This window comes from Tuber melanosporum, assembly GCF_000151645.1.
Source record: "Tuber melanosporum whole genome shotgun sequence assembly, scaffold_42, strain Mel28".
Lineage (NCBI taxonomy): Eukaryota > Fungi > Ascomycota > Pezizomycetes > Pezizales > Tuberaceae > Tuber > Tuber melanosporum.
The window spans coordinates 508,292-531,189 of NW_003299087.1; the positions used below are offsets into that span (position 1 = coordinate 508,292).

The window sequence follows — 22,898 nt, forward strand, 5'->3', positions numbered from 1 at the left end:
CCCGTTTACACTGGTTCCACATAATGATATGTTTCCAATTTCCATCGTCTTCGACCTCACCACCTTTTTCACCAACCTCCGACGTAAGCTGTTTTCTGATGAGTATTTCTTTATACTCTTAAAGGCTTCATTCAGAGAGCTTTTCCGCTAGTCCTTGCCAGGCCTGACTATTTGTTATTGTTCCTATTCTCTTTATTCCACTTATTCCACTTGTTATTCTCGTAGGCCTATTAATTATTCTTTGTTTCCTACTTTCTTGTGTGGATGTCAACTCGAAAACTCTTTCTATATAGCCAGGCTATATCCTGCCTTCTCAGATAACTTAAGTATTATCTACTTTACTATTATTTCTTTTTCCACAAGAGCTATTGCGCATCGTTACATAAGCTTATATCAGATCAGGATATCGAGTGATAGGTTGTGAAGAGTACATCCGAAACCAATTTTATGTTTGGAGCTGAATAATGGGGCCCACAGCTTAAACAGCCTAAACGTCTCACGGCACACCTTTCCCCTGTTATGGAATTTCTCTCAGAAATTAAAAAATAGTCCAATCTGTATCAGGAATGAGGGTAAACCACAACAGCGAGTTAACAGAGTTCACACCCCGCCCGACGGATCTGCGGCATCCCATTACCCACCGGGATCAGGAAGCTCACGTCTAACGTTGTGTTGCCTCCCTTTTCTAAGTTTTCCCTGCCTTCCTCAGAGGGAAATACTGGTCCCAAAGAAACTCAAATCCCAATCAACAGGAAAGTCAACGTAAGTAATGCTCAAGTCTTTGCCACTCCACCCCTGTTTCCAAACCATGTTTCTTCCCCCCTATAGCATTTCCACGAGAGATGACCTAGTTTCGGTAGTATGAGAACTTTTGAGAAGTCAGGGAGTGAAGAGTGGATAGCTTTTTGGGTTCTCCACTTCAATCAAGAGATTCAGAGGGAACCTGTGATTATAGGACATCTGGTCTGCTTGACGCGGTATTAGTCAGGGATAGTAGGTCAATACTCTAATGTTATTGTAAAATATGCTGGATTGTTGTGACCGCTGAAAGGTGACGAGTTCAGGCTGGATGGAGGGTAAGTACTCAAGCTCCAGGGTAACATGATTCTTGACTAGATGAGATACGCGGTTAGCTTATTGCGTCGATTATACCATAAAGCAGTATATTATAGTATGTGAGCAATGGAAAATGAAACTGTTAAAACCTCAAACTACCTTTCGAGCCCCCCCCCGCTGTTCGAGCCCGAAACCCGAATTATATAACTCACACTCAAAATGCCGGGACTAGATACGATAAGAAAGTTTCTTCATCCCATCTCTGCACCATTACTCCACCATCCGCACCATCTGCACCATACCCACATAAAAGCACAACTATTTACCAAAACCATGGCAGACCAGAAACTATCCTCCCCACAACTATCAGACAGTCAAGCAGCAATGGACCAACCCCAAATTGAGCAGGAACAAGACTTACCTAAACACCCCGACAAACACCCCGACAAACTATCCTCCCCACAACTATCAGACAGTCAAGCAGCAATAGACCAAGCCCCAATTGAACAGGAACAAGACTTACCTAAACACCCCGACAAACACCCCGACAAACTATCCTCCCCACAACTATCAGACAGTCAAGCAGCAATAGACCAACCCCCAATTGAGCAGGAACAAGCCATATCCTTCCTCACCCACAAAGACCACCTCCACCTCTTCCTACAGGAAACTCTCGCAATGGCAAATCTCAAGCAGAAACCAGCCGAATCCCAGAAAAAGACACACTTCAACTCCCTCCTCGACGCGCTGGAGGACGCCAAGTTGAGGCTCGGGGGTGGGAGCGCCGAGAACAATCCCGCGGCAGCTAGGGGCGTTCATTCTGGAGGGGCGTTCCCTTTTGGCATTATGGCAGGAGGCGGCGGAGATAAGAGGGCGAGAGCCTCTAAAGCATTTTGGCGCGCAGTGGATGAAGAAGGAGCAGTCAACTCGGGCAACGACAATCTCAACGAAGGCTGCGAGCTCTGTCCACAATGCGGGTGGGAGGTTAAATACCAACTCGGCAGAGGCGGTAGAGTTACCCTTTCCATAAAGGATGAGGAAAACGAGAACATTTTCAAAGGTCGTGGTCGTGTTCAGGCACCCAAAGCGAACCCTGCCAACGACGAGTGCCAGAGCGATGAGGAAGGAGGAGGCGTCAGTTTATTTAAGGGTCAAGATTCGGATGATGGAGGAGTTTGCCTCTCCGAAGCTCGAGACATTGAGTGCGGGGGAGTGAAGTTATACCAACATGCCGATACTCAAGCTCCGCTCCCCGTTACACGCAAGGGCAAAGACGCGGGTGGATACCAAGACAGCTCTGAATCCGCTCGAGGACGGAGATCAAGACAACTCTGGGCCCGCCCAAGAAACCGATTGCAATAATAGTCCCAGGCACAAAAGCCAGATGAACCTACCTCAACAGCACAGTAACATCAGCCTCCCTACAGCAGCAGGCTCGCTAGTCTCCGATGCGGAACGTATAAAGTCATCCAAATCCTACCGAAAGCTACGTGCTCGCTTTTTAGAATAAGTTAACAGAACGTCGGAGTATGTCGTCGGAGTATGTTTCGGGAACGCTAACTGTCCCCAGATACAACAAATTGTGAATGTAATAAAAGCAACGTATAAATCAATAAAAATATTTTAAATAAAATGTGAACTCGCAGTCACTTTAAATCACTCGTGCACTAATTACTAACACTGGGAATCATCTACGGTATTACTTAATTGTGCTTGCGCTAAAAAAAAAAAGTCATATATACCATCACACATAATCACCGAAAGACGTAAGCTCCACGGATTCCACCGGGTATCCGCTGTGACACAAAACAGGAGAAAAAAGAAACAAGGATATCACAGTTCGCAGGAAATTCAAAATCAAAATCAAAGCCAGAATACTCCAAATTCAACAAAAGGACAAATCCCCAACCTTTCCTATACGATATGCAAACACCTTCTCAGAGAAGTGGCATCAGACGTTTGCAACGACACCAACTACCACGCCGACTACGACGATGACCTCACGTACGCCACTGGTGTTCTTTCCGTATCGTGCCGCATTGGGAGTAATGCCGGCAGTAGGTTGGCGTTTCCCGGTTGCCGGGAGTACGACTGGCTCATTTAAGGTCTACCCCGTCCGTTAGTATTTTTTGCGTAGATAGATAGAAAGAAAGCGGAACCCACCGCTCCAGAGACGACAATATTAGACCCAGTTAGGGTAACAGCAGGGCAATTTTCGCGAGCGCAAGTATACCCCGCTGGACAACATCCACCGCCGAGATTATTAGGACAAGACGACCAACCAGACGCACACCTGCCTCCGGTAGTTACTGCGGGTGCACCCTGAGATGTTCCGCTGCTAATGGTAATAGCCCTCTCAGGGCAATCAGTTATACCGCAGTCACGGCCAATTCTGCAACAGCCTCCATTGAACTGCGCGGAGCATGTGTAGTATCCTGTCGGGCATGTATCGCCAGAGGCTACGGGTGTTGCAGTAATTGTCTGCTCTGGGCAGTCACTCACACCGCAAAGACGCCCGGATGGACAACAGCCACCAGCGAGGTTGGAGGGGCAAGCGTAGTAGCCAGACGAACAGGTTATTGACGGACTTGTCGATGATGTAGGAGTAGGTGTAGTGGAACTGCTTACAACCTGCCCTTCTGCTGGAACGCCTGAGAGCTGTTAGTAAAAGGGAGAGTAGATGGGCTATGTAAAATTAGGGAACATACAGCCTTGCGCCGAACAGTTATAGCCTTCAGTGCAACAACCGCCACCTTCCCGACTAGAACAAGTCTTTTTATCATCTCCACAGCCTTTGAGATTCCCAGAGCACGTTTGCCCTAATACAATGCATAACTCAGACTAGCTCCTAACCTTAAAAGGGCCACAGAAAAGGATAGGCCAAACATACCATTGACACAGCACCCTACATCCCCAAAACCAGTATCTTCAATCTTAAAGCATTGCTCGTTGTTATTACAGCAGCTCTGCGAGCGCCCAATATTAGAACACGCATGGGTTCCGATAGCACACTGAAAGCTCTGCCTCTTGAAGAGGCCCCCATACGCATAGCTGTCAAACACATTCCTCCTAACTGGTGAATTAAATGTTAGGTTGGCCACCATAACCTGCTGTCCTTTGCCTTCCCCTTCCGCCCCGTTCCCGTTCCAATTCCAATACTCGGGCATGAACTTTTCAGCCGGATCCATAATTTTCTTCACGGCGAACGCCCGACTGATGGACTCTGGGGTAAAAGATTGATTCAAATTGAACGCTTCGGCGAGCTCGTTCAGCCATCGCTTCGACGGGGGCCCTTCGCCGGGCGGCCAGTACTTTTTCGAGGGGTCAATACCGGCCGGCCATCTGTAGGGCGCACTGGCCGCCGCAAGAAAAGGGGTTGCTGTTAGGAGGAACTGAATGAAAAATGCGCTTGTCGTAGTCTTCATTTTGAATTCTTCTTTATTTCTTTATTCCTGGTTTCTGTTTTGGGCTCGTAGAGCAAGGCGTCAAAAGCAACCGGGGTAAGCTCGGCTAAAAACGTTAAATGCAGATCGTAGGGGGAAGGGAGCTGAGATGAGTCGTGATGAGAATGCAAGTATGAGGAGGTTAGTGGGGAGAGGGGGAGCGAGGGGGAAAAGGATGGGAGGGGCGAAAGGGGGGTGAGAGGAGAATTGACAAAAGCCGGGATGAGATGGGGATGATAGTGGTTGTGTACAGTACCGCAGCTGTTGGGATTGGCAAAAGAAGAAGTTGCGGCTGCTGTGTTGGTTTGTTGACAGTGACGTATTCTGCATCCCCCAGGCAACAAAGCTTGAACTTGTTTGCCCCCGGTAAACAAGCCAGTATCGGCTACCGAGGTCAGGTTCAACCACTTCGATTCCAGTATCTTATGCACAGTACTGTACTGTACACCCCGCATCAGCAAGCGTGTGTATTCCCTATCATGATCTCTTTACAAATACTAGTAGTAGAAACACCTTTAGCACCAACAACAGCGGCAAAATATCAACAAGTTGCATATAAAACCCCCTCAAAGAACATCAACCAACAGACGCAGGTACCGCACAATGCAAAACAGCAAACTACCTGCTTCCCACACGTGTTATCAACCAATCCAACCGTTCAGCGATCCCCTCATCCTAGAAAGGACGCAAGCTACGTGGAAGACACCCAAATTACAATTCCCCCCCCAATACTAGCCAAGACATGAAAGCCATACCCCAAGCTTAAATGCTCATGTCCACCCTTCCCTCCTCCTCGCAGTCACCATCCCGGACAAACTCCTCCATCCACTCCTCCCACGCTCCTAGTCACCTCCAATACCCAAACGCAACCCAGAAAACAACCAGCCAAAGCGCCACATTTCCTACATCACACATGGGATTCGGCGTCGCGAACGATGACATGGTCTCGTTCCCGTAATGACCATCTTGGCGATTCCCGCTGTGGTGGTGATTGGCTATGGATGAACCTATCATTCCACCTGCCGCACCTCCCACGAGCCCGCCTGCCGCACCGGCTGCGGCTGCGGCGCCAAGGTTTCTGCCGGATCCACCACCTATTTGCGCGGGTGGCGGTGCGGGTGCGGGCGCGGGTGCGGGTCCACTAAATTTCACGAAGCGGGGGAGGATTGGTCAGTTCAGCATATCGATTGATGGATTGTGAGGGGAATACGCTGCTGATGAACGATGTCCCCATCCTCGTCCTCCGCTATATCCCCCTCCTCCTCCAGCTCCTCCTCCGCCACGTCCTCCTCCACCTCTTGGTGACATTTTTACTAATTATACTTGGTGGTTAGGGGTTAGGAAGGGTTGTGGCGAGAATTGGTAGTTGATAGGAGATAACCCTTGAGGGAATTACTCGGTATATATATATATATGCTACCATTGGTGGATATGTTTTCAAAAGGCTTTCCCCGCCGACGACATCTGTAATCATTGACACTATGATACCTCATCTATGAGTGAAACTACGTACCGTGCAACAGCGTGAACCGGATTAGGCGACCCCACTCTACCAGATACAGAAACATCACATCCATTTGATAGCCTCACCCGTCATCTCCACCTCAGATTCATATTCCAGTTGAGACTCGCGATATACGAGTAAAGATTCCTAAATCACCCGCAATCAGCTCCAATGGAGAAATAGGAAAAGGAAAGCACTATCACATGAACACAACCACATGCCAGATCACCTGTCATCCTAAAAGCATATCCTGCCTCCATACATACCCCACCCAAATAATAGTCCTCTCCCTACCCCTCGCCGCCTCAGCCAGCAACTGCACGTCACAGCTCCTCTCCACAAGCACGAACAAATACCCCGCCTCACCCGGCCTTATGCCCTATCAACGGCCAACAATCCATGATCCCTCAATACGATCCCCTTCCCTTTGGGTCCCAGCGTGGCTGCGAGCCTATCGCCTTGGAAAGCTTGCACCGAGCCGTGGAATATTTACACGCCTTGACTTAGCGTTTCTAACTGGCGACCAAAGGCCGCCCAGGCTTTCCCCTATATTCTATAGGTGTGGCAGGCCATGTGGATATCGGGTCTTGCGCGGTGCAAGGCGGAGTGGATCGGGGAGCGGCGGCGGCACCGGCTGGGCGGCCCTCGCACCATTAAAAAAATCGAAATCTGAAAATTGGTTGGCTATCTATTGGTTTCGTATGATAGAATCAAGGAAGGTCGGAAGGGGGGGTATGTCAGTTTGTCCCCACCAATCGCCGTGCCGTTCTCACTCACTAGTATCATGCCCCCGACTTCAAGTAATCCAAAGTGCCTCCACAGTCTAATCTCCGCCAGTCGCCGCAAGTATCCCCGGTGGAATATAGCGAACGGGCTGGTCTAAGAAGCACCAGGATCCGCACAGATACACGTCCGCTCACCCCCCTTCGTATACCCCTTCCTAGAAAATACCCTGAACGCACCGCCCATGTGCTCGAGTATCCAGTGCCCCATTCTTCTCCAGTGACGTAAAAACGGCGAAATACCAGAAAAAGCCACGTGTTGGGGCATCGCCCCCAGAGAAGTTTTTCCCTCGGCACCATAGACACGTGTGGAATTCTCCTCTTTGGCAATGGGGGTGGGGGGGCATTTGATAGATGGGATAGCGATTTGTTTCGCAAGTGAATTGACGGCAGGAATTGGCTACGGAGTGTAGTAGAGGATTATGTATGGTAGGAAAGCGGGGGCCATGATGAGGGAGGTGCGGTAACATTTATAGATCTGCCTAAGCACGCTGTTTGCACTGAATGCACTCCCGCACCATAGCTAATGTTTCTTGCCCCAGCGACATAGTTCCCGTGCGCATTGGAGGGGGCTATCCATATTTATGTCTTTACATAGATATAATCTTTGCCGGATACCAAGGAAGAATCCAGTGAGGCATGCGCTCAAATCATGACACCCCTCACATCCGGGTACGAGTTTCACGAATATCGAGTGATATCATGTGATTTACATATCTCTCGACGGGCGAACCTGTATCAGCGCCTTCCCGCTGGACGAGCCAGTTGTGGGAGGGGGGTGCATTATTAAACCCGTAAGGGAATTACACAGAAAAAACTGGAACCTTAACTAATATACATTTTTCTTTAACCAGCCCATCTTACGATAAAATCCTATAATCCTAGCGCCTCAGTGCTGTATATCCCGAATGTATCCAACCCCCACACGTACACTAACCCCTACAGATTCCCAAGAGCCTCCGCAGCATCTTCCATCCTCTTAATATCCGTACCCTCCACCGCGACAACATTAGCCTTCCCACCCTTCACCTCTTGTCCCACGAGATTTGTCTGCACCCTGCCGGGGCCAATGCCCACCCATCTACTCACACCACAATTCTTCTCCAGCCACTCGATACTATCCTTCCATCGCACAGTCTTAACGCACTGCCATGGAAGATTATTTCGCATCTCTATCAAATGCCTGTACGGTCGCCCACTGACATTAGAAACAACCTTCCTAACATTTTCCTCTTTCATATCTATTTCCCGCAACATCCTACGAACAACCGACACGGTAGGCGCCACGATTCCGGAGTGAAACGGTGCCGAAACATTCAGCCTGATAGCTCTCGGATCATTGCCCTTGAACTTCCGTATTTGGCCGACACAGTTCATTATGGCCCTCACATGACCGCTGACAACCAATTGCGTCGAGGAATTAACGTTGGCGATGCTGAGGAACTCGTCCTCGCCGAGTGCCTCACTGTCGATGAATTCGCTGATCTGCTGCTCGAGGTTCTTCACCTGGCCCTTTTCCACGATGAGCGCGTACATGCCGACTTCGTCCTCGCTGTTTGCCGTCGCTACAGCCATGCTCATCCCGCGCTGGCGGACAAGCATGAGTGCGTCTTCCAGGGAGATTATTCCGGCAGCAACGAGCGCGGTGAATTCTCCTAGGGAGTGGCCGAAGAAGTAATCGAACTTTGTAGGGTCGACACCGAAGTCTTTCTCGAGAACGCGGAGGATTGCAATGGACGAGACGAGGATTGCGGGCTGGGCGTTTTGCGTCTCAGTCAGATATGAGCCCGGGCCATCGAAAAGTACAGGGCGTAGGCCGGGCAAGATGAGGTCGAGTCGGTCTAAAAGTGGAATGACGGTCTTTGGGAAAGCTTTTGTGAGCGGGGTCAGCATTCCCTGTTTTTGAGAACCTTGGCCTAGTATCATTTGATTGTCTTAATATTCTTCCTCATTAGGGAATAGTTAGGATGAAGACAAACCGGGGAAGAATATCGCCGTCTTTGGTCGCACATTTTTCGTGGTTGTAGATATCACACGGGAGGGGGCCGGCGGGGCTATTCTGCTTTTCAGGAGCAGCGGTGGGCGTGGTAGTTTCATGGCTGAAGTTTGCTCGGTCGTATCATAGATGCTGCCAGGGGTCGCTGACTCGGTATTGATGAAGATTCACCCGGTTACTTTGGCTGGCTTTGGGAGATTGTAGTTGAATGAATGAAAGGCAAAAATGAAGCAGAAAGCGCTTCAATCGGGAAATGACCTTCTGGGCCTCGGTTCATTTCCTTGCATGTTACCCCAAGGACCAGGGTAGATAAACCCTGGGCATTGTATCATAACAATTAGATTATCTTGATCAAATCGCAAGTTTATCTTATCTTATCTTATCTTAGATCTTCTCCGGCACAAGTAGCATTCCATAAAACCCCGGTGACTAGATCATTTCCCCAGTGGCATATATTCATACTGCACAAACCACTTGCGGATGCACCCTGCATAATTGCAATTCAGCATAACAATCCCGCTGAAGAAACGCCTGTACAAAGCATACCAGTAAAACACATTGTATCACGCAAAAACAAACCGGTCTCACAGCATTCCAAATTCAAGCCACTGGACCAATCGCCCGGGCACGATCGACATCCAGAGCACACAAGCAATGAATCGAGAGCCGTATCGGCTGGCGGCAGAACACGTTCCTCGCCCCCGCCCCCTTGCATACAAATATTTCATCCATCATCGAGAATCAAGTTACTTTAGTTCGATCCAGGAATGCAGTTTTGGGGGGGGGGGAGGGGAGCGTGATGCGCACGGGGATTTCGGGAAAGTTGCTCATGATTTATGCATCATGCCTTATGCTGAGGAGCCGGCGATGGCATTTTTTCCTCGCATGATTCACTTTCTCGAGATGGTTGTCGTGAAAGCTACACTGTCAGTTCTATTTCTCTTAGGAAAAAAAAAAATGAAAAATGAAAAAAAAAAACCGAAGTGAAGGTGTATTGGCAGTGCATCTTTTGTGACAGCCCCCTGAGGATTGAAACTGCTTTGATGGGAGCCAGACGGTAAGAGGAATAGGGAACTTTTATCAGGTGTGTTTACGCATGTCCACCCACTACGCATCCGTAAATTCTGCGCTGAGGCATACAGTATAGTATCTCGTTGCTTCACTACTAATATATGGTACGATATCACCTATGGCGCATGCAGCCCAGGCTGAATCACTACCTCTTAGAAGGAGCACCAATTGCTCAGGGGGGATAGTATATTGTGAACTACGGTCTCACTTCTCGATTCCTCCATTTACCGTCTGTTGTCGGCTGGACCCTCGCCAATTCGTAAGGTATCCGGAGATAGAGATGCCAAGACGGTCGAATTTGGACGGAAAACACCAGCTCTTGGCACTTGCATGTCCGGATACTTTACGGATGGACGAGTAGGGAGGGCTACAGTACAGAATGTTTTAGGTGAAACGGGAATGAGTCTTGCTCAAGATTTGGCAAGTATGAGTTTGCAGGGAGCTGAGGTTGAATCGGTCACCTTTACACAACATCTCTGCGTCGCCGACAGTACAGTATCTGCGAGCTCCAATGCGGTACTGGGCTTGTACATGTAAAAGTGCAGCGTACCCTGATTATGGAATGCTTCCCTTTCCAACGGCCTTTATGTTGGTTTCCCAGGTTCAGTGTTTTCGCCGGGAATAATTGCTATATTGTGAATTTTTATCAATCCCCCCGGACAAGGTGTCATGACACCCTGCTCCGCGAGCCTAGAACGGATTTGGAGCGAGTGTGTTGTGATGTTCCATTGCTTCCGCTGTGTTGTTATACCTATACTCTAGGCATCAGCTAAAAAAAAGTAGTTATTCATAATGTATCATAGCTTCCAAGGCAGGGATGCAACCAGTGGCTAGATTTAATAAAAGGGTGGATGGATCTATCCAATACCCTGCTGACTATGTGAGTTCAAATGCCGAACTATTACCCTCTGGCATAGATCTGCAGAGCGCTCTCTAACACAGACTAGGTGGCGATGCCTTATTATACCAGGTGTGTGACTAACCCACTCTCACACAGGTCAGACCTAAGGAGATCAGACCAGTAACAAACCTCATGCGTGCACCACACCCACCGAGTGATCCAGCATGAACACCTGTTACAACTTCAATTGAAACGTGACACATAAAAAGCAACTACCCCCCCCACATCCCCACCGGTGATCAAAAACAGGACCCCTTCCCCCAAACCAAAACTGGAATCTCCGATTCGAGAGATACAGCTCCCCGTACTACCCTCCACTTTACCCACTCGGAACCGCAAATCTCTTGATAGACTAGCAGCAGCAAATCGATTGCGCACGGGGTCCGGTCACATTTCTGTCTTCTTTTTTCCCGCAACTCGTGCGGATGGAGGACAGCTTCGCTCCGCAAACCCACCTATAGCGCATATCACCACCAATGGGCGCGACGCAATCCAGAACGAGGTGTGATATGCAAAGAGACGGATTCGACCAAGATGCCGTTAGGTGTTCAGTTAGGCCCGCTTTCGCTTGTGCAGGTGGGAAAATCAGCCGCAAAGCTTATCCCACGTAGAAAATCCCGGGACTGAGCAGCGAAGTTTTGTGAGATATGGTTTTTAACACGGTGCTTGCATGGTATCATTCGGGTCTTTGCACAGTATGATAATATTTCTCGGGCTCTGACAACGGCGGGGAGCGCCGAGCGGCTATGGTATCATACCTTCATATTTTTTGGAGTATCATACCCCGTGGTAGATTAATTGCTGATGGGGGTCACCATATTTCACTTCGTTGAATGTGGGGGACTGGAAATGTGGAATTTATGAAGTCGGGGGTAAGCATGGGCCTAGAAATGGTGTAGATAGCCAGTTGGTCAATTCTTGATGCTATATTAGGCCCCTTGGCGTGTTACTCGACCGATGGGTATGCCTGACTGAATTGACATGTGTGAACGCCCCCTAAAAACGGGTAAGGTAAGGCAAGTGCAGGAGGTGAAGGAGAAATCAAATTCACGCCCCACTAAGACATGTGTCTAGACCATCCTTATTAGGGATAATATATTATAGAAATCTTGCTACCCTCCTTGTGTGAGCGAGTGAGTGATATCCCGTGATCTCGAGTTGTTTACACACCGAGTCGTTTACACACAGCGATGTCACCCCAATTAATTCCCGAGTCTCTGGGAGGCCGTGCAAAGGCCCTTGGAATGGCCCTGCACAAATACAAGATTAATTGAGCTGTGCTAGCTAAAAGCGCAGCGGTGCCAATACGGTAACCAATGAATGGGAAACAACGAAAATATCGAAAATAGGTGGAAAATAAAAAGCATGTAAAGAAGAAAAAGTAACTCTGATCTCCAGTATCAGACCCGAAATGAAAAGAGAAAAAAATCATCCCGTATCAGCTGTTCGGGAACTCCCCGTCGATGCCGCTCGGTACCACTGGTGCAGAGCCAGAAGCACAGGAATGTGCAGTCAATCAACTCGGTTCAGGTCAGTTCGACTGATTTCATTAGATCAAAATGCCTGGCTTGTCGGTCCTGCTCCGGAAATTCCTCACCCCCGCCCCCCCCTTGTCCCCTCAAGTTCTCCAGTTTGGGGGGGGATATGGGTTGCTCTGTCAACTGTAGTACTGTACAACCACAGCGCTCTGCATGTCATGACCACCTCCGAGACCGGCTGTTACCTTGCCTCACAGCACAAAGTCCCCGGTCCTGCAATCCAGGAAGCGGAACGGAAACAGAACATCAATTCCGTCGTATCGTGTCACGCCCCAAAAGGGTGAGGGAAAGGAGAAAAGGAGAAAGAGAAAGAAAGAGAAGCATCGCGCAGTACTCGAACCTCGCACACAACAATAGTGTTAGAGAAATAAATGAATCTATTTCCTTGAACAAAATCGGAAGAAACATACCGTAACGAGACACGACACGAAAATTACCGACCGAGCTCGCCGAACGCGTAGGTGAGGAGTTTCAGAAGCCCTCCGATGGGGTCACGGACAAAAGACGACTCACTGTGGTCGAATTACAGTATGATACTTCCATTCCTGGGCGCCAAGTCTCGCGGTACCGGTACTTCTACTCTCCTTCTCGTCGCTCATGTTGCTGTGATTACCCGATCGATGATCTGAATTCTCTCCAAGTGATATGAAGGTAAAAAAAAACAAGGCTCTGTGTCTCATAGCTTACTTACCTCACCAGCCTTACCTTGCCTCCTTGCGCACGGGATGTACCATCGTACCTCGAGTGCGGTACGTGCGGCAGCGCACAGCACGGGTTTTGACCGGAACCCGAGGTACCGTACCAACGTCCCTGCCAGCCAGTCCAGCAAGCGAGCGAGCGAGTGAACTGCCTCCGGAGTTGGGCTCCTGTTGCTCCCATTGGCTCTTGTCTCATCGATCCATCGACAATGTGCCGGGAGGGGAGTAAAAAAAACAAACAGCGACTAGTTGAGCACAGCCCTTTGTCTCACACTGTTTGGCTGTTTATTCATTCATTTACCCTCCATTCCCCCCCCCCTCACAATAGAACCCTCTTTCTCTCCCCCCCTCTCTCATCCCTGCTCCATCCAGAACTCTCGTCTTGACCGGTTGCGGCACTGGATTCGCATGAAGATGGTACAAGTACTTGTACCGGTACTCGAGTACTCGTGCTGTACGGGCCACGGTTGTGCTACGGGGTCCGAATTTATTTTTGTTTTTTTCTGCCGAGTTGTATGACATGACATGACATTTAGGTACCCGAATAGAGAGTACCGTCAAATTTCTTGCGAGAGATTGGGATATAGAGTACCTTTCCGTAAAAATTGGGTTGAATGAAGCCAAGGGCAGGCAACTGAGCTGACCAGAGGGCGAGAGGACCCCCAAATTGCCACGTTTTAAGCAAATAGCGAAAATCAATTGAGTAAGCCCTCCTAGGAGTGGATTCGAGTTTACGAAAGGTACTGTAAGGTGGGAAGGCTTGAAGTATTGCTGCAGGTTGGGGGGGGGAGGCCGAAACAACACAGTTCATCATACCAGGATACAGTACTCGTACGAGTACAGCTACAGTACCTACGAGGGGTACAGCAGAGGAGGGAGAAAGACAATTTTTCGGAGAATCATTCTCCCAAATTCTCTCCTTTTTCCCATTTGGCCCCCGAGGTCGGCAGAGCAGGACGTTGTGAGACAGAATGCAAACAGACATTCGCCAGAGGGGAGGGCAAAAAAAAGGATTTCTCATCATCCTCCTCCTTCCTCCTTCAGGGTAATTGTTCGGTACGGTACGGTAATTGCGTTCTTAGAAACTGAACTCTCTGTAAGGCAAGAAGCCTGTGTGTGTGAGGACAAAAACTGAACATCCTGGGAAAGAGGAAAGAAGGAAAAGGAGTCCCAAAAAACTTGGGAACAGAATTTAAATGAACAGACACGATGCTCTACGATTCGGGGCAACACAGCACGACCACACGATCGGACACGATAGCAGGAAAATCCGAGCTGCTGGGGTTGGTTTTTGTGAAACCCGTGCAGAAGCTTAGCTCAACTCGATCCATGCTCATAAATATGGTACGAGTATAGCAACCCAGAACCTCCACCCTTCCGCCCTCCTCCCCCTCCCGCTAATCTCGCTGTGCGTAAATAGCTCAGCATGATGTCCGCACGGTTAACTAGGCGCAAGGTGGTGTATGATGGCTCAGCCCGGGCATATGCCGGGATGACCGCGTCAGTCAAGGTTTTTTTTTCAAGATTAACTTGCTTGTACCTCCAAATCTATGTGGGTATCAAAGGGAGCTGGAGATTTGGCCGCTCGTTATCGCACGGGACGGGGCTCTGCCACGGTACTACCATATTGCAGCAGCAGGGTCCCCACACTCCGTGTACCCCGGACACCAAATTCTGCTAACATACCGACGGTCATTCGCACCGGGTGTTGTTGTTCGTCGAAAACTTTCCACCTACTTGACTTGCCTTTCGAGCTAGTCATACGGTAATGCGTGATGGAGAATCCAGTCATGATACTCCATTAGGGAGGTTCTGCACCAAGGTGCGCACCACGTTTCCACAGCAATGGGGTGGCAAAAGTGGCTGGTGATGGTTTTTTTTATAATGCACACTAATTTTTGCACCATGTACGTGCAGAGGTGATGCAGATGTGTTTACATAGTAAACAGAGGTTTTCTTAGTCAGGATACGGTAATAAAGGCATAGCTTATACAACAACAGGTAAGTGTGTAGAGACAAACATCACCCATGATAAATATCCTACAATGAACTTGAACATCCCACAAGTCACAACTATCCTCCTTGCTGCTGTGGCAGCAGATCTTAATACAAGAAAAATCTTAAATTCAATCATCCTCCACCAAAGATGAAAGTTTAAAACTGTTCAAGTCTTACTTTCCAGTCCTACAAGAGTCCTTAAAAACTATTCACAAAAAAGAAAAATACCATAACAGCAGTTTGATTGGAGTATTGAATACCAAACTGATAATTGGTGTATCAAGTTTTTAAGGTTCAATAAAGCTCAAATTATAGAACTTGCAAACCTGTTACGAATACCGGATACCTTCCGTTACCGCTATCGTGCCAACCCCGTTACTGCCCTCACCATTACTCTCTACAGATTGTCTTATCCAAGTCGCCTGAAGCAAAGCATTAGCATTTTTGGTCACGAGCGCGGGTGGCTTTCCACCATATTTAACAATGTATGTTCTCACCTATACCAATATTTTGCCAGAAAGCTTCACTGGGATTCAGAGTTCCTATCGCCTCAACAGTTAGAAAAACATTGCATTGCAATTGCAAATAAAGGGGAACCAACTGGCCTGATTTGGGGGTTTATTGATGGAACCCAACGGCCAATTTGCCAACCTGAATCAGAAACCGCTGATCAAGCACTATTTTACAGTGGCTACAAAAAACAACATACGATGCAGTTTCAGGCAATTACCACTCCAGATGGGTTAATTGCAAGCCTATCTGGGCCATAGGAAGGACGGTTAGGTGATTGGGCAATATGGGTTAATTCAGGAATTGGAAAAGTACTAAGTCAGTATGGAAGGAATGTATTTGGGGAACAGCTTTATGTTTATGGTGATGCTGCCTACTCAGTTGAAACTGGGGTCATTGGTGCATTTTCAGCACCAGCTGGTAGTGTTTTAAGTCAGGAAAAAGCAGTTTTTAATGCCTATATGGCAAAGCAAAGAATGTCTGTTGAGTGGGGCTTCGGAAAGGTTTTACAATATTTTACATTTTTGGGTTTTAAGTATGATTTAAAAGTAGGACTTTCACCAATTGCAACATGGTATTTCACAGGAGTTTTGTTGACAAATTGTCATACATGTTATTATGGTTCAAATACCACAGATACTTTTGGCTGTTCTCCTCCTAGTATTAAAGAGTATCTTTGTACTAAATTATCAAAAGAATAAGTATTATATTCTAACTACTAAACTTTGATGCCATTAAAGAAAGAACCTGATCAAGTTTTTCCTTAACTTCTCCTGACTGCTCCTCAATCCATTGAATTCTCTCTTCCAGTCTGTTTATTGGCTGTGACAACTCATTTGACCATTTCGATTCTGAACTTACTCCAACTACATTCCCAATTATATGCTCCCAGCGGTCCATCTGCTCTGCTTGCATATTCCTTAGTGAACGTAAAGTTTCTTGGTCACCTTCCTTCATCGAGCTGAGTATTTGACTTGTTATTTGTCCCTTCGAGGTAAAGGGTTTTATTATAGTAATATCACTATCTATTAATATTAAATTAGTGGTTTTATAACAATAACAGTAGTTTATGGAAAGATTTTTATACTTACCGGAGGCAGGGTCAGTATCCTCTCTGGTAGCAGTCTCCCTACTGTGATCCTCTAATCCTACCAGCCCTTCCAACTCATCAGATCTTTGCTTCCACTTTTTGGCAAAGCCGTATATCATATCTTCTCTTGTCTGAATCACTTCTCTTTTTTCAGCTTCTACTTTTGATCCTTTTTCTGCCTTTTGCTCCTTGATCAACTGTTCATGGTCATCATAAAGCTCAATCCAGTTATCCAATGCTTGATTATAGTCGGTATCAGCATGTGCAAAAAAAAAAAAAACACTTTTCCCCCTCTCATCCCAAAGTTGAGATCATCTCATTGCCTCACTTCTTTGAATAAAGCCTTTGACATTAACATCAATGCCATACAACTCTCTATATTTGACTCTCATAAAGTCATAAAACTTTCCCTTGTCCTTTATCTACAGATAAAAATGGTTACAACAAAGTTGGACCAAGCGGGCTTGAGAGTTATCATCCTTCAGAATAGTACAAGGTTTATTGGTACCTGGTAGTGATTGGGTAGTTCCTTGGATTAAAGGTTCTTACATAAAGTGTTGGGATAGAATGGGGAACATGGATGTTGTAGAAAGTATGGAGGATGTCGGAGTTGCAGAGGTGATGGAAATTGTGGAAGGCGTGAAGGGCATGGAAAATCCAGAATGGGTGGAGAGTATGGGGGGAAATGTAGGATGAATGGATGATGGAGGGAGTACGTAGGTAGTTGCTGGAACAAACTCAGACTCGGAAAATTGCGGTACTTGTTCTGAGACTTTTATAGTTTCCTAGTCTCATAATTTACTGTTAGTAATTGTTACTCTCAGTAAATGTATTATAAGAGACAAGTTCCTAATACAATGCATTTTTCTGAGAACTTTGCTCAATCTCGTCCAATTTCCTACCAGCATGGAACTCATTTATCTTGCTCATCATAGTACCGCCAGCTTCAGAGAATGCTCTATAACTCCTTAAGGTCAGTAAAACTTTTAACTCAATTCCTAACCAGTGGAAGGATTCAACTATACCCAGCCGGATCCGAGTCGCGACACAAATCCTCCTAGCCTCCAGGTAGGAACTCTCTGAAATCCAGCGTGCGTACAAGCTGACAGAAACACCAAGGTCTCAAAAAAAAATAAGAATAGAATAGACAACCAAAATGAGTTTTAAGTTGATAGTAACGTTGATGTTAGAATAAGGGTGGGTTGAGTGGGTGAACAGGAGACACATGATAAACAAACTGAAGTCACATGTTTTGTTTCGTTATTCTCACGATTGAACTGTGCAACAAGCAGAACCCCCCTAGAATTGATGCACCATTTCGGCACATGCACCACCCTGTTGTCGTGCGCACCCCAATGCAGAACCTCCCTATTTAAACCCCTTCTCATTCTCCTTCATCTCTAGTACCGTAGGGTGCCAGACGCAGACTGCACCGTATCGACACTGCACCCTGCCCGCGTCATGCCCATGAACCGCCCTTCAAGCACAAAATATATACCCAACATACGTGTTCAATTGCAATACCAGCATACATTGACATGATATCATGTATGTGGGTATGTAAATGTACCTGATCACCAATAATCAATCAGCAATCTCTCAAATATTACTCGTACAGTAGGCCAGCAGAGTCCTCTTTCTGCCCCCTTCCTTTATTGCCTCTCTTTCTGCGTGTATCACCTAGCTAGATTTGGCTAGACCGACCAGCCCACCTACCTACCTATTATCTACCAGCCTGTCTGCCCAGAAGGGTGTCCTATACAAGATTCAGCGAATTGATTGAGGGGTAATTTAGTGAAGAGAGGAAGGAAAGGGTGGGTACGATCTTCCGTGTGTGGGGGGGAGGGCGGGAGGAGGATGCAGTCGCAGGGCGGTGAAACCTTGAAATTTACCTTACGAAAGATAGTGGTCTGATGCGCCGGAATAGGGATACCGGGCGTGATACCGTTGCATATGGGATGGCGGTGGTTAGTGGTGGACAAAAGGTAAGGGGGAGGGCATAGGGTATTGGTTTTCTTACATGCGTGTCGTGTCGTATCATACCGGTATGATATCTAGACTATGTGATTCGTATCATAGGCGGTTAGGTTATCACTAAGGGATAAATTAACACTGTTGGTGGTATGATAACACTATCGAGAAGGGGGTTAGGGGGTTCCGAGATCCCTCTCTTGTTCTACACGGCTGTAGGTTAATTCCGCGGACAATGTCCGAGTGATGAAAGGACATTGCCTGTGGCCTCAAAATTTGTGGATTGAGACCTCCGGTGCAGGTGTATGCGCGTTCGGGTTCACCTGTCGCAGCTCATTTTCTGTAAGTGGGGAAGAAAGAGGGCAGGTATTTAGCAAGGTAGGTCACCGGAGGTTCTGCGGCATATCAACGGCCTGGACGAAGATTAGGGGGGAGGAATATGAGGTTTGGGCATGGCCCTGTAGACTAACGCCCGTATGCTGGACATCCTGCGATTTGTTCATTCACTCGATTTTATCTTCAATGCTCGACTTGTAAGATGGCAAGCACATGTGCTCGATGAAGGGTGTATTACACTGTACCTGTAGGTAGCCTACACCCATATCCACATCTCGTGCCGGTACATCATAATATACGACGATCTGAAATCGAGTGGTAGCCAAAATAGGCTCTCCAATTCAAAGCTAAAAAAACTCAAAACAAAAAAATGAGACCTAGCCCCCACCCTAAGTATGCCTTTTTATATTGCAAAATATGCTCGCCATCTACCTGCGCCGGGTCCCAGGTTTCAAATAGAAAAAAAATTCAGCCAGGGGGGAAGAGAGAAATGGAAAGGACAAACGCCCAAAGAAATATATAAGTAAAACCGACTTCAAAAGGAAGAAGGAAGAAAAGTAAACCCATGTTTGAAGACCAGGAAACCGTAAGGGAAAAAACCCGAAAACGAAAAACTGTACACACTATCCATCCTTTCGCATAACGGAAAATGCGCCGCTATCGACGCCGATACACTTCCCCCCCGCGCTCAGCAGAATGTCTTGAGCGACCGGACAAAGGTGTAGAAGATCGTTCATAAACTCCTTCCTCATCAGCTTTACTCCTTTTTGTCCTCCTTGTATTTGAAGAGCGGTCGCTCCAGGGTGTGTACTCAGGGGGAGTACTCGAGTTTGGGCTGCTTATGCATATGCTTGAATGGGGGGATATATGTGTTTGGTTAAGCTGCGGAACTAGAAATCTCCAGTCGTGACCTGTAGCCGCCCACTCTGCATCCTCCGAGACCAACGGCGACATCAAGATGTCCAAGATGTCGTTAGTAATAGTTGTGCCTTGTCCTTGGGTCCAATCTGTTATCACTTCTAAGTTGGCCCAGCCTTCAGATGGCGTGATACTGGGCAGCCTTGGAGAGGATCTCCCATGTGGTACTGGTGGCTTGAGCGCGATCCAGAGAGGATCCAATGTTTCTATGTACCGCTTCGAGCATAATTTTATGTTTGCAGAATTACGGATTGTATCCATGCAGCGAGGAATGATGAGTTTTAAGTCATCTACTGGGGTTTCTGGAGGATTAAGGGAAGTGTCAAGGAAGACAATTAGGCAAGCAACGAAATAGGAGCTACTGTTGATCCCGTTAGCTTACGATCTACAAAAGGATCTAGGGAAACAAACATTGTCAACCAAGACTTTTGAGCAGGCTCCATATCTTCAGACGCAAGTAAATCATGAACCCGGCAGATAGCTCGTGCTGCGCCAATGCACTTGTTGCCATAGTGCACCTCGAACGATGACGGATCATCGGAGTATGCCGACCTCGCTGCCCGGGTAGCTACCCTAACCAATACTCTTCGAGTAACAGCCAGAATCGATCTGAAATACGTGCAATGGCCCAGTAGAAGCCCAGAGCGGAGCGCTGGATGTAACGAGTGATCACTGATGACTGCTTGGATGGTGAAGCCGTCCGGCAAACTAGCCTGCCAGACTCGGAGTTCATCCATCATTTTAGATACGGCGGAAAAATTTATTGAGTTCTGTGGAGTGGCTTCTTCCTTCGTTATCTGAGAGAATATTTTCGATATCTTTTCCACCTCTGCTTGTGCGTGCTCTAACAAAACTTTCTGGTTCACGTCAAGAAATAACGACTGTGTGAAAGATTAGAAGAGATGGAAGGTGTGACTTTGAGTAGAAGAACTCACGTTTGTATTAGGGGAGTGATTGATCGAGTGCCCTCTGTCCCATCGTAGTACTGAATCAGGAATTGGTCGTTGTTGCCCCTCTCCCGTGAAATTTTGTACGATTCTTCGCTCGCTGTGATGAGAATTGCACATCTCACCATAGCTGTCAGGCCTTTTCCGCCGTTGGGCTGCAGCCTCCTTAATATCGGTGATATCCACTACGGAATGAGTGTATCCGGACAAGCCCACAGCGAATTCGGCCGAAACCCACCGGACATCACCACTTGAATGAACGAAGCGGTATTCCACCTTTCTCATCCTGCCATCTTCGAAAGAGAAATATCTAGATACTTTCTCCCGGTCGAAGTGATGGACGGCGTTTAGCCAGTTTCCGTCGCGACGTATCGTAGCTTCAGCCAATCCGGAAATCTGGCAGAAGCGATCATTCGCAAAGTACCGTATCCGCCCTTCGTGTAGTATTCTGCCGCATATCCCTATCGGATATGCTATATAACCCCCGTCTGCTTCACAGGATTTGTCCGACGTTCGGGAGCTGGAAGAGAAATGGTCGAGTATCATTTGAAATGCGGCCTCTGACATTTTTCGCCGATTTATCTCTGCCTCTAAACACCTGGTTTTCTGCTGTAGCATTGCCACTGCCGTCTTTTGGTTATTAGAATGCCCTAAAGTCGGATACTCCTTCTCGGTCGGTTCGACTTTGGAATGGTTCAAGCAGATTTGCTGAAAGACCTCGCTGAGCCCCTCCGCCTCGAATACGCCCATGTTGTAACCGCAGAGCAAAGCAACGTTCCGATCCGGCTCGGACAGGAAGCGCTCCCAAGCAACCTCCAATTGCCTGGCGAGCTCATAATGCCCTTGTTCGCAAAGAATATTAACAAGTTCGCCATAGACCCGGACTTTGGGGAATTTAGACTGGACATCGGGAAATAATTTCTTAAGATACCGATCGAATAAATCTATGTCAAGAGATCCGCCGGGCATAACAGCCGACAAAATATCATCGGCATCAAGGAGTATCAGTTGACCGCGATCCTTTAGTTGCCCCGGAACCAAATTCTGTTCTCTCAAATGGACCTCTAGAGCGTCTAAATGGGTCCTAGTAGCGATTATTACCGACGCACTCTCAGTACTAAAAAATGTGGGAAGAATGAAGCTTGAGATGGCACTGTATAGGTAACTCTCTGCCTCGTAAAATTGTAGCGCATGGTCGCAACGGGGAGTCGGTGGCGACGCAGCTGATTTTTTATTTCGTGGAGGCTTCTTTTGGGCACCCCCGGGGGTGACATCTCCTGCCATTGAGACGCTCAACAATTAGTTTCTTGACGCTAGGCGGGAGATGACGGGAAAAAGTCGAGCTGGGAGTGTTGCGAACAGGAGAGAAGGTGAAATGAATGGAAGGGTAGGTAGGCTTTATTGCGGTAGGTATGGGTGGTCGAGTTGGTCAAGATTATGAGTGTCCGTGGAGGGGTGTGGTGGGTATTGATGGTCGTCGACTGGAGGCAGATGACGAAAGGCAAGGACAAAGGTTGCAGGGCGATTCAAACGCACAACCGGGTTAGCGATGCCGTGGTGAGAAAGGGTAGCTATTGGTGGCCAGCTAAATGAGAGAGGAATGTAGCAAAGGCGAGTACAACAAAAAGCGTGGTTTTGCAGGAGGTGAGCAGGTGGACGGATGGTGGAAGATGTATCGAATCGTGTGGTGCAGTATCGTGATCGCATACAGTATGATGAGTAAAGAATGCGTGTGCGGGCTCGTAAATGAATGAGTTGAATGCTTGCGGAACTGTGTGGCGTGGTTGGAGTGTTCAGTTGTGGGTGTGTGAGGGTGGGTGTGTTTTCTGTCTGACCTGTCCTGCCTACTCAAGTACGGTACTGTTGAACGTCTATCCGCCCAACTGGCTGCCTTTCTGTCGGTCCGCCTGTCCTCTATGTGTCTTAGGTCCTTATCCTAGTGTGTCCGTGTACGAGTATGGTACAGTGCCGGTACTGTGTGTATGGTATCTGATGATGTGGTTATGTCTTCTTGCATGTGTGCGTGCTAGATGTTGAAAGTTGGACCAATCTAGACTGTAAGGAGTAATAAGAATTTAATCCGTGTCGATGAAGAAAAGTGAGTGAGACAAGGGAAAGAGAAACAGACGGAAGTGAGAC

General features: G+C 47.6%; 3 protein-coding genes; all 3 read right to left on the reverse strand.

Annotated features, from left to right (window-relative positions):
- Positions 1-3,156: 3,156 nt before the first annotated feature.
- Positions 3,157-4,646, reverse strand: GSTUM_00008128001 (uncharacterized protein; the record flags this gene model as incomplete). XM_002839855.2 has 3 exons in its annotated part: positions 3,947-4,646; positions 3,765-3,875; positions 3,157-3,707 (listed from the first exon to the last, which is right to left on the reverse strand). The coding sequence occupies exons 1-3, from the start codon at positions 4,479-4,481 to the stop codon at positions 3,157-3,159; spliced, it is 1,197 nt and encodes a 398-aa protein (XP_002839901.1). The 5' UTR covers positions 4,482-4,646.
- Positions 4,647-7,515: 2,869 nt separating this feature from the next.
- On the reverse strand, positions 7,516-8,976 carry GSTUM_00008129001 (uncharacterized protein). XM_002839856.2 has 2 exons: positions 8,765-8,976; positions 7,516-8,701 (listed from the first exon to the last, which is right to left on the reverse strand). The coding sequence occupies exons 1-2, from the start codon at positions 8,880-8,882 to the stop codon at positions 7,725-7,727; spliced, it is 1,095 nt and encodes a 364-aa protein (XP_002839902.1). The 5' UTR covers positions 8,883-8,976; the 3' UTR covers positions 7,516-7,724.
- A 10,235-nt stretch (positions 8,977-19,211) lies between these two features.
- GSTUM_00008130001 (uncharacterized protein) lies at positions 19,212-22,043 on the reverse strand (the record flags this gene model as incomplete). XM_002839857.2 has 3 exons in its annotated part: positions 19,212-20,173; positions 20,224-20,693; positions 20,748-22,043. 3 exons carry the CDS (start codon positions 22,041-22,043, stop codon positions 19,552-19,554), a joined length of 2,388 nt encoding a protein of 795 aa, XP_002839903.1. The 3' UTR covers positions 19,212-19,551.
- Between the last annotated feature and the right edge of the window lie 855 nt (positions 22,044-22,898).